The 12,193-nt window shown below is 35.8% G+C and overlaps 1 protein-coding gene across 7 annotated transcripts in view; it reads right to left on the bottom strand.

Annotated features, from left to right (window-relative positions):
* Window positions 1-12,193, bottom strand: part of AKAP9 (A-kinase anchoring protein 9) — a 173,761-nt gene that overhangs the window by 81,694 nt on the left and 79,874 nt on the right. For 6 of the 7 annotated variants that reach the window (XM_053655099.1, XM_037136468.2, XM_053655095.1 and 3 more), the window contains 5 exons: window positions 6,651-7,004; window positions 5,206-5,430; window positions 3,985-4,125; window positions 3,391-3,494; window positions 749-954 (listed from right to left, as the gene is read on the bottom strand). In XM_053655099.1, coding sequence (XP_053511074.1) covers window positions 749-954; window positions 3,391-3,494; window positions 3,985-4,125; window positions 5,206-5,430; window positions 6,651-7,004 — 1,030 coding nt within the window. The remainder of the gene's footprint in view (window positions 1-748; window positions 955-3,390; window positions 3,495-3,984; window positions 4,126-5,205; window positions 5,431-6,650; window positions 7,005-12,193) is intronic. The other variant, XM_053655097.1, reaches the window with a different exon arrangement.

The following is a 12,193-nucleotide window of genomic DNA, read 5'->3' as shown; positions in this document are numbered from 1 at the left end:
TTTTGATTTCCTGATTTGTATTCCAGTAAGAGAAAGGAATTAAAAAATAGGAGAGATTGGAGGTCAGCAACATGAAAGTAAGAAATTCAAAGAAGAGCCCAGCCCTCACAGCAGAAAGACGACAGGAAGGCAGGTATGTCATGTCAAGACCCAATTTCTGGATGCACACCTGTTTGGCCATGCCTCACACCACTTTTCCAAAAGAAAAGAAGGGACATAGCAGAGGTTAGTCCAAAGATAAATTCATACCTTGCATTTGTTTTCAAGACTTTCTTCTAACTATCTCAACAGACATGTGAAATTGCTATTCTTTTTTTTAAATTTATTTTATTGATTATGCTATTACAGTTGTCCCATTTTCCTCCCTTTACTCCCCTCCACTCTGCACTGCTGTTCAATTCTTAAAAGCTCTTTCTTCTAGTCTTACCTCCATTGATAAGGTGGTTGCAGCACATTGACTATTGATAAGAGTCATGAGTGGTGATGCTAAATTTTTCTTTTATTGGACAAGAAATTAAACAGCTTCTGATTTATGCAGCACATTACTAACCCTGAGTTTATGATGACAACTCTAAGATACCCACTTGCAAATGCCATACAATAATGGTGTTCTGCAAAGAATCCATCTAATGAATTTGTGTTTTTGTGGGAAAATAATTTTTTCTGTATTTTAATGTGTAGCAAAATGGCTTATATTCCAAAATTTACTGAAGATGGTTATAGTTTCAACAGAATGTAAAACTAGTACCTCCTGTGTGTTCCTCGTGGACACACGACTTTATAGGTGCCTCTGCTTCTGACCTCCAAATCAAGCAGGCAGATGACTGGCCTTTACTTGATCTATCCAGAATACCAAGGACATGGCGACCAATTGTTTCTTCGACAGCTGCTGTTGTCTTTACAACTTCTAAAAGGATCTTCAGAAGTTTGTTATTAGCTTTCTGGAGTGCATACCTGTAGAGATAAAGACACATTTATTAAAATGTTTAATCTTTTAAAAAGCAAACACTTCGCTTATGTTCCACAAAAAATGTACTACAAAATATCTGACTTGAAAAAGCACCATATGATCCTTCTATTAAAATAATATGATGTAGCATCTATATGAAGTGCTTCTGTTTTTTATTTATTTTATAAATTTAAGTTTCAAGATTAAAAAAAATTAAGGAAGTGAAAAAGTTAAGTTTTAAAGAGTGTCGTGGTACCCAAACCCAAGCATATCTGAGTTACTAACCATGAAATACCATTCATGGTTATTCATATATGTTGTACATTTAATTTCATTGTATCAAAGATTATATTTTAAAATATAATTTAAAAATTCTACCAGGAAAAATGTGTATTTGTATAACTTACTGGTGATGATCTAGATGATTAAATGACAACTGGCAGAGACCTATTTTTCAAAAGGTCTACTATGGAATTTCACTATGTGCTAACACCAGAGGGAATACTGTAGGTAGTTCTATCTATCCAGAGACAGAAATTTCTCAAGTTACATATACCACCCTGATTTCAACCAGTAGCCTATTTTTAACCAAATGAAATTAAGGTGTATTTCTCTTTTTTAAAAGACAAGTTAACAATTGTTTATTAAAAAAATTAGAAAATACTGCTTAGCACCCACCAAAATATCTCAGGACTCAGAAGTAAACACTATTAACACTTTAATGCTTATCCTTCTAGACTTTTCCCCACATCTCTCTCATATATATATATATATATATATATATATATATATATACACACACACACACACGCATAAAAAAATGGGATTATCCTGGGATTAGCTTATAAACTTTTTTGTAAGCTTTTTATTCTGCTTAACACAAGCATCTTTCCATGTCAAGAAATGCAATTCCATAAACGGTGATTCAGAAGATGATCTGATTAATCTTCTGAATAACTAAACAATTCTCTTGTCCTAACAACTTAATTCAATGAAGGTATTACAGTGGCAAACCTGATACTCAATACATGCAGACAAAACACAAAACTAGAGACTTTCATGGTAAAGGTCCTCTGCCTTAAGACAGCTTTCCCTCCCACAGTGTGGGAGATCACTCACAATCAGGTTAAAAGGTATCTGTTTTCACAAGCACATGACGTAACTATTTTAAGACAAGGTAATAAATGCAGAATTTTTCCTTCAGTGTTTGTCAAGAGAAAGAGGCAGTTCTATTTTTGCACCTAGATCAACTTCTCCGCTTACATAAGTAAGGATACTAAAAATAAAACTCTAAATAATTTAGTTAGTAGAAAGTAAGTCAAAGGTTTTATTTATTTAACTTTTCCTAAGATTTTCTTCAAGCTCTAAACACACCAGGACTAGAATATTTTAAAAACAGAAATTCTACATAAGAGAACTAATTAAAATTAATATGATGGTAAATATAAATAAATACAAATACCAATTTATCAGCACTCACTAAAAAGTCCTAATAATTAAACACTGCATAATTTAAAAAATAATTTATCCCAATTACCAAATAAACATTGATTTTATAATTATAAAATAAACATCTTGTTTATTTTATACTAATATGTTAACTCTAATTCTCATACACTGTCTTTCTTGTTTGAGTTCCATACTGACTGTGTTCCATACTGATGATCCAATGGGGAAGCCAAAATCTTAGGGGCCAAATTCCTCCATGCAAGCTGAGGAAGGAGGTTAGGAGGACAGAAGGTTGACAATCACAGAAATTGGAAAAGGAGGAAATTAAGTTAGTAGATATTAGTTTTAATTTAAAATTAAAGAAACTATTTTTACTTGAACAGACAAAATTTAAAATATTGTGCTTAAAGTCCTTAATACTAATGTGGGATAACTATTCTCATTTATATTTTACATTTTTATACTAATATCTACAAAATCAAAGTAAGAAAAAGTTTTGTTAACATCCAATCATTAATGTATTCCTCTGTAAAACTGGGATACGGATGAAAAGTTCTCATCTGTTATGCAGTAAATGCATGAAAGTGACATGTGGACTATCACACCTAATTTTTTTCCTCATCATGAACAAACCAGAGGGAAGCTTATACTGAGTGCATGGCCTCCCAGTGACAGAATAAACCCACAAATACAATTTTGTTTTTTAGTATAAAAATGCCTTATGAGCAACTAAAACTAGTCCAGAAGGTCCAATAATCAAATAATGCTTTAACATTTGCTGAGTTAGGTATTTGATCAGTATTTGTTAAAAATTAATTTACATATAAAAGCTTAAGTACTTTAATTTAAATGACCAAAATTTGTTACTCTTTACATACAGAATATAATGTACAAATAAAAGAAATGTACAAGATAAAAATAACAAATACAGTTTATAACACTGAAACTATTTTAATTCACTTTATATTGAAAAAAATGCATATTCTGTATACCTTTCATTAGACAGAACATCAGGAGGCACATCTTCAAGTTTTCTGTCCAATTCCTTTTCTTTAAAGATCTGTTCCTCAGCTTCCCCTTGGTTTTCATTTTCATCCTGTGTAAGTTTGTGTAAAGGTAGAGAAGACAAGACAGAAAGAAAACCTGTCATCTTGGAAATAGCTTGTCAAATATTCCTTTGTATTTGTTATGAGGTGAATCAGAAACCTCTACTTGCAGAATAGATACTGTATAAAATAATATTTAACTATATTTTTTCAAGAGATTAGCCTTATCAAAAAAGATAAAAGACTCTAGATTACAGTCGAAAAACTTGTAATGGATTCAAGCTAATGCATGCTACAGAGGGACAATAAAGTGTGTTAGGTTGCTCCTGGTGAGACAGCAGTTGCAAACCTAGCAATGTCAAGATTCAAATTACTTTAAATGGAATGTAAGGCATCTTGACTCCACCTACCTTACGTGTAAGCAATCACAAGTATTTTAAACACAACACCTATAAACGAATTTCACACCAACAATGAAGACAAACAGATCCTACTGCATGGTGGATCCACTGTTCCTAGGTGGGGCAAAGTCCATACTACCTGTGTTTGCGTACTGCTGTTGTGCAGCTCACAACACAGCTTCTCTCTTCCAGCTAGAGACAGCTGCTTTAGTGCTTCCAGCTCCTCTAAAAGCACCCTCTCTCTCTCTGAAACCAGGTTTTCATTATCTATTGAGGATCTCTAAATAAGAAAAAAGGTTATGAGAGAATATTGTTTGCGACAGAAGACAAAGGCAGAAATATTAAGCAGATTTCTTTTAACCCCCTGGGACTAACAGACCCTAGTTCTACCTATAATTCGTATCCCATGATGAAGGGTTAAAAGCATATATAAAGTTCAATGCAAAATTTGATAAAAACAAAAAAGATAATTAGGCCCATATATTTAGAAATTTGTGCAACTCAAAGGATATTATTTTATATGCCAATTTTGCATTGAAAATTCAGAATGTTAAATTCACAAAATGCAATGAAGAAAAGCAAAATTAATTTTTCCAAATATTTATCAACTCACTCCCAATTTCCTATTACTCTATATTTGAAAGAACATATTTCAAGAATTCTCTATTTCTTATTTAGCTTACGTTTCTGAAAATTGAATAAAAGTTTTAATAAGAAGTTTTATATAAGTATTTCTTGCTTTTCTGCAATGATTTTGTGAGTACATTATATACAGCAATTGATAAGAATCCAGCTCCCAAATACCAAGGAGTACATAAATTTAGCCAAGAAAGGGATAAGAATGTTATAGAAATGTACATTTCTCAAATCAAGAAGAGATGTTTCCCTGGACAAAGAAGATCCAGAAACACACTATTTCAGATTTCCATTCTTGATTTAAAAGACAGATTAAGGACAGATAAAGGTAAACCTTGGAGATGCTAATTGGTGGACTCACAAAACTATAAATGAATATGGGAAAACTGAATATTAACTGCACCTCAGCACAAAAATTTTCCAAAACTGTCAAAACAGTTTTGCCACATATGTTCAATAGAATGACTATAAAAACCAAACAACCTCACAGTCCCTTTTCCAGTGCCTGCAAAGAAAGATAAATAAAATGGTAGAGTACAATGCACTACAATGAGTCAGATTTCTCTAGTAACACCACCTAAGGCTGGTGTGCTCATGGAACCTATTCCTGATGTTAAATATTTGTATTAATTCAGATTTTGTCAATAATTTAAATTTTTTAAAAAGTTATATAAAGAACACTAATTTTTTAATTGGGGAGAAAAGGGACTCTTAAGTCCCATACCTGGGCTAATTGTCTATTCAGTCTCTTAATCTCTTCTTGTAGCTGTTCCTGGTCTTCTCGCTGTCTCTCCATCTGGAGCATGTGTGCCTGCCTTAACAGTTCTGTTGCCTGCTGATGTTCTTGGTATTGTCGTACAAGTTCCTGCCTCATATCTTCCAACTGTTCTTCATTTAACATTAGCTGTCTAGAAGCATCCATGCTTGATACCAAAATCTCATCATGGATCTATAATAGTTAAAAGAAATTCAACCATAACACATTTTGTATAAATCTGTTAGAATCAATATTTAAAATAAATATGAAAGCAGTTCCACTATTAATTTCACAAAGCATCTGATATTTTATATAAACTATGTAAATAAAAGACGTTTGTCTTAATTATAATTCTTAATCAACACAGACTATCATTATACATGTTATTCTCCAAAAGCAAATGAGTAATTTATCAGTTAGTTTAGATATAATCTAATTCTAAGGGAGAAGAATACAGAAGGATACTCGAGATTCCTTCTATTCTTACTGAAGCTAAAACTCCATTATTCCTCTTGACATTTGATAATGGGGAAATAATATAGACATAATACTTTAAATTTTAAAATTTATAAAACCTAAGAAATTTTACTTATTTGTATTATGCAGTGATCATCACAGTACTACAGAGAACAGCGTGATAAGAAACAGTGTCCGATAAATGTCATTTGGAAATAAGTTTTACATTTCACTTTCTCATACTCATAAAAGTCAACTCCCTAATGGGTTTCTACAAGTACTTCAATTCCTGAAGAGCTACTACTTAAATCCTTGATTTATTCTGCTTTAAATAGTTACTGATAAATTTAAGAGTTTTATACTATGTAAAGAGTTGATCATTTTATTTGAATGCCACTAAAAAGACGTAACCTATTCTAAACATCAATCAAAATATTTGAATTTAGATAATTTAAAAGAGGTAGAATTTATCTTCTGTTAAAGGCACAAACAGTTGAGATATAGACACAAAATCAATTCTCCAGTAATGAATAAGTAAAAAAAAGAATAGTAAATACAATTGTTTTAAATTGCTTTAAATTGTTTTCTTAGTAGGTAGCTATTTTCTTGTGATAGTATCATATTAAATAAAGTAAATCTTTTATTCATACATGTTGTCAAGCTGTAGTATGCTTAAATGTGAACTGACTAAAACAAAATTAATATAGGTATAACTTAGTCAGATTTTACCATGAACAATGTGTGTAAGACAAATAAAAATACCATGAACCAGACTTGTTTTATTTAAGAATAATATCAAGTCATTCATAATACCTCACAAATAATTAAACACATTCATAATATGAAGCATAAGAGTGGATTCTTTCCTTCTCCATTAAGCAACATAACTGCTAATATCTGTATAGTGAAGGAAGTCACAATTTTATATATTATTATATTCAAGGAGGCATACTTACAGATTCTCTGGCTCCAAATATTTTATCTTTGGAGAACAATTCTTCTGAAATAGTCAGTTCATGGTCCTTTGATTTGAGTATATCAATATTATCACTGTTTGGTAAAAGGACCTCCTTCCCATCTTCTCCTAACTCCTTACTAAGTGGTTTAAATTCTTCTTTAAATTTCATGTCTGTTGTCTCGCAAGTCTGAAAACTAACAGGCCCCTGGGGTAAGTTCATTTCATTTGAATAATGTTGTTCTTGTAGACAGAGAGTATGTGCTTGTTTTGACGATGTAGTATCTTCTTTTTCTCCAGATAGTCTAGATAGTTCAGTTTGTTGAGCAAATGATACACTCATTGACACAATCACCTACAGAATAAGGTAAATAAAAAACTATTAGATTTATAAATATGGGCAAGAATTAAAAAGCACTTGCCACTCAAAATTACACAAATTAGAAAAAAAGCACAGCCTTGTGGTTTTAAACTAAAAGAAATACTGTGATAAAGTAATACGAAGATAAAGATTTCCCATTTTACAATGAATCTAATGTAAAAGTACTTATTACATTGCTGGCCTTTTTAAATAAAGTTTTAAAATTCTTACTATGACAGCAATGAATGTTCAGTTCAGAAATCAGAAAGAAGAAAATAAAAGCCCTTACACTTCTCTCTTTCAAGAAAAATCACTACTAACACTATAGTAATACTTTTCCAAATCTTCCTCTTTCGATATCAATATAAACATGAAAAGATACAGATTTGTATTTTTCTTAGAGAAATGTGTATTATAATCTGCTTTTACAGATTAACTATAAACTATATTTTCAAATTAAAAAATGTATTTATAATTTTTTATAAGTTTAAACTTTCAGGTTATAAAAATGTATGATAAATTTGTTCAATCAATTTTCTGTGTTGAGTACTTAGACTGATTTCATTCTTACACTATTTCAAACACCACTGTGATAAAATCTTTGTAACTATATCATTATGAATATCCTTTCTTATTTCCTTACAATAAATTCCCAGAAGTGAAATACTTGGTTTGGGTAACTGGTAAGTATGATTCTATAAATTCTTAAAAATATTTTATTTATTTATCTTTAGAGAGGAAGGGAAGGAGAGAAGGAGAGAAATATTAATGTATGGTTGCCTCTCGTGAGTCCCCTGCTGGGAACTGACCTGCAACCCAGGCATGTGCCCTGACGGGGAATTGAACCACGACTGTGTGGTTTGCAGGGCCATGTTCAATCCACTGAGCTACATCAGCCTGGGCTAATTTTTTAAAAATACATATTTTATTGATTATGCCATTACAGTTTTTCTATTCTCCCCCTTCGTTCCCCTCCTCTCTGCACACCCCCTCTCCCACAATTCCCCCCTCTAGTTTTTTTTTTTAAAGAAAAATGTTTTTTATTTGTAAGTAATACATGTATAATCTTGGATCACATTAGGTTTTTTTTAATTTTTTAAAATGTATTTTATTAATTATGCCATTATAGTTGTTCTATTTCCCCCCTTCATTTCCCTCCATCCTGCACACCCCTCCCCCACCATTCCCCCCTTTAGTTTATGACCACGTGTCTCAAGTTCTTTAGATTCTATATTTCCCATACTATTCTTGCCCTCCCCCCATCTATTTTCTACCTACCATCTATGCTACTTATTTTTTGTACCTTCTCCCTCTTTCTCCTCCTCCCACTACCCTGTCCCTAACCTTCCATATGATCTTCATTTCTATGGTTCTGCTCCTGATCTAGCTGTCCTCTTAGTTTGCTTTTGTTTTAGGTGTGGTTCTTAATAACTGAGTTTGCTGTCCTTCCACTGTTCACCTTTTTTATCTTCTTTTTCTTAGGTAAGTCCCTTTAACATTTCATACAATAAGGGCTTGGTGATGATGAATTCCTTCAATTTGATCTTATCTGAGAAGCACTTTGTCTGCCCTCCCATTCTAAATGAAAGCTTTGCTGGATAGAGCAATCTTGGATGTAGGTCTTTGGATTTCATGACCTGGAATACTTCTCTCCAGCCCCTTCTTGCCTGGAAGGTCTCTTTTGAGAAATCCGCTGACAGTCTGATGGGAACTCCTTTGTAGGTGACTGTCCCCTTATCTCTTGCTGCTTCTAGGATTCTCTCCTTCATTTTAATCTTGGCTAATGTAATGATGATGTGCCTTGGTGTGTTCCTTCCTTGGTCCAACTTCTTTGGGACTCTCTGTGCTTCCTGGATTTCCTGGAAGTCTATTGCCTTTGCCAGATTGGGGAAGTTCTCTTTCATTATTTGTTCAAATAAGTTTTCCACTTGCTCTTTCTCTTCCCCTTCTGGTACCCCTATAATTTGGATGTTGGAGCGTTTAAAGATGTCCTGGAGGTTCCTTAGCCTCTCCTCATTTTTTTGAATTCTTGTTTCTTCATCCTTTTCTGTTTGGTCATTTTTTTTCTTCCTTCTGGTCCACTCCCTTGATTTGAGTCCCAGTTTCCTTTCCATCACTATTGCTTTCCTGTGCATTTCCCTTTATTTCAATTAGTTTAGCCTTCATTTGTTCCTCTAATTTGGGACCAAAATCAACCAGTTCAGCATCCTGATCACCAGTGTTTTGAACTGTGCATCTGATAGGTTGGCAATTTCTTGTTCGCTTAGATTTATTGGCTCTGGGGCTTTGAGTTCTTCTTGAGTCAAGTTTTGGTCTGTTCGCACCTGTTACATATGAGGAGAGGAGCCTTGGGTGTTCACCAGGGTGAGGCCACCCAGGTTGCTGGTTTGTGACACTGTATGTGGGGGCGGGGTCAGAGAGGGACAATAGCAGTCCCCTCTGCTGCTTCCCGCTGCTGGGGCCTGTGCGGTCTGTCTCACTGCTAGCTCCTTCACCTGGTTTATCTTCGAGTGAATGTGTGACCTCAGTCAGCCCTCAGTGGGTCCGCCTGCTGCTACTCCACACCTGGGATCCACCCACGGCTGCCTGCCCACCTGGGTTGAGAGCCTGGGTCGGTCCGGTGGATCTTTCCTGCCCGACCCTGCTTCGCTGCTGGCTCTGCCCCTCTTACTGGTCTGGCTGAGTGGTTCATTGTTGTCGGACTTCAGTATAGTTCAATTTCCTGTGGTTTGGCTGCGTTTTTGTTGCTAAAACTTTGTTGCTTTTAAACTTGGTTGTATGAGAAGGCACAGTGTTTCCACCTATGCCTCCACCTTGGCGGAAGTGTATCTGATTCTATAATTTAATTTCACTATCCACTCCAACTGTGATTCCCCCATCCCTACTTATTTTTGGCCCATCCAGCACAGGTAGTTAGACATTCTGACCAGCAGCCTTGGTTCTGAAAAATCCAAGCGTTCTAGAACCAAATACACCAAAAACTTTATTTCAAGTCCCATCTCCAAAAATTATTTGCAATGGGGGATGCCTGGTTGCCATAGTCTAAGATAAAGTACGCCTGGCCTTTGAAACCTTTGTGCCTATTGACCTTCAACCAACTCTTTTCCCTGTTGGTCCATGTGGTATAAATAGATTACTGCTTCAATGTCCTGTCTTAAACTTGATGTGTCTATTGGGGGTTCCTGATTCCCACCTGCTTCCTGCTAGCTTCCACATGGAGTCCTGCTTCACCAGAACAGTACCGATGACAACAAGAACAACGGTAATGAATGCTGTGGCTACCAATTACTGAATCTTCCTATTATTTCCTTTAATCCTCATTATAGGAAATTCATTTATCAGAATGGAAGAATTCATTATCTTTCATTTGTATACTTATGCTATATTTTATTTATTTCTATGAGGTAGGTACTATTGTATTATTACCCCCATTTAATAGATGAGAAAATTAAGAAGAGAGATGAAGTAATTTGACCCCCAAAACACAAAATGGTGACAGTTGGGGTTCGAAATCCTATAGCCCTATGTAAGCTCACCTTCTAAAATGTGGTATTACACTATTACCCTTCACATCTGAACAAATCTTCCTAGAGGTATAATGGTGCAACTGACTTGGGAAGAATAATTATATTACCAATAGTCAATCCTCAGAAAATGGAAATGTAGCAACATTAGGAGCCATGTTAAGTGTGTAATCTAAAAAGTGTTTTAGCAGTGATTTGAATGAGTGTGTCTAGTTCAAACACCTTAAATACTATATTCAATATGCTTCCACTCAGGTGACACCACTACTAGACCTCATCTACCAAACTGGACTTCATGAAGGCCTGTGCCCACTCCCACAGAATCAGAGTTTGTTAATCATGTTCTAGACACTGTTATATGGGAACCATGCCCATTAAGCAAAATGTCAAAAAACAGACAAGAAAAATTAGTGGACCAGGTAATACAGCTTAGTAAAACCTATCTTCAAGGAATGACACTGAGAGGTGAGACCTCCAGAGCATGTCTCCCTCAGAAACTCCAGTCTGGCGTTCAGGCAGGTGGGACTACAAAGCTAAGGTGAGGTACGGAGCTCACCCTTACCCTCAGCTAAGGACTCTCTTGATCTGTTTTCCCAAGTCCTGGTGGCCCCACTCTGCTGAGCTTGCTCCTGTAGTGAAAACAGGACTGCATCCAACCTGAACCAGTGGTGTGCTCCTCCTGGGAGGGCTGCAGGTGGAGACTGTAGCAGAGACTGAGTGATGTGGCTCTGAGGTAGTGGCCACATTCTCCCCATTGAGTGCCTGACCATGCTATCTACAAGAAGGGGAGCCATCTGCCCCATCTTCACAACCCAGTCGCCCTGCCCTAACAAGCTTGTGCCATGTAGAAGGGGGTTGGGGAGTGGCCAGCTTAGGTCTACTCTACAGTTCTTCAAAAGGCTATGGAGGAAGCCAGCCAATCTTAGAAGCTGGCAAAGTAGCTGACAGGTGGATGTCAACCTGAGAGCCTTGGACCTTTCAATAATCTCTCCCTACCTCAGAGATGAAGAAAGCCAGCCCTCCCATGCTCAGCCAGCCCTAGCAGACACAGACACAATCAGTGAACAGCATTCTAATTCCATATAGGCAGCACAAGGCCAGTTACACACAATGCCTGACACCAACCTGTACCAGAAACCCATACAAGTGGGCCCAGAACCAACACAACCAGTGGTGGGCTTCAAATCTCACCAGAGCTAGACCTAACTAGCCACACAAATGGCACAGCTAAAGGGAGACTCTGGCAAGCAACAGATTCTGCTGGGAAAAACATCACCTCATTGAGCAGCTCCTGAACAGTAATTCATACACAATGAACAAGATCTATCCTTAGAGTCAGCCAGCCTGAGGGTTAACCACTCCACAGATAGGCCAACAGCATTTAAGACTCAACTACAACAGCAGGGGGCACATAACCCACCCAAGAAACATTTCTGGAGAAACTAGCTCAGTGATCACAAACTACCTATACCATAAGGCCCTTATTATAAGCCTGGGAATCAGAGCAGACCTACCTAATGCACAAAGACAAATCCCAAAAGGCAGACAAAATGGAAAGACAAAGAAATATGCCCCAAATGAAAGAACAGAGAAATTCCCAGAAGAATAAAATGAAATGGAAACAACCAAGATACCAGATGAAACATTTAAAACAATGGT

The sequence above is a fragment of the Artibeus jamaicensis genome, unplaced genomic scaffold, assembly GCF_021234435.1.
Source record: "Artibeus jamaicensis isolate MK-2021 breed Jamaican fruit bat unplaced genomic scaffold, CSHL_Jam_final contig_923, whole genome shotgun sequence".
NCBI lineage: Eukaryota > Metazoa > Chordata > Mammalia > Chiroptera > Phyllostomidae > Artibeus > Artibeus jamaicensis.
The sequence above is the reverse complement of the archived record's forward strand: the minus strand, read 5'-3'. Positions and strand labels throughout refer to the sequence as shown.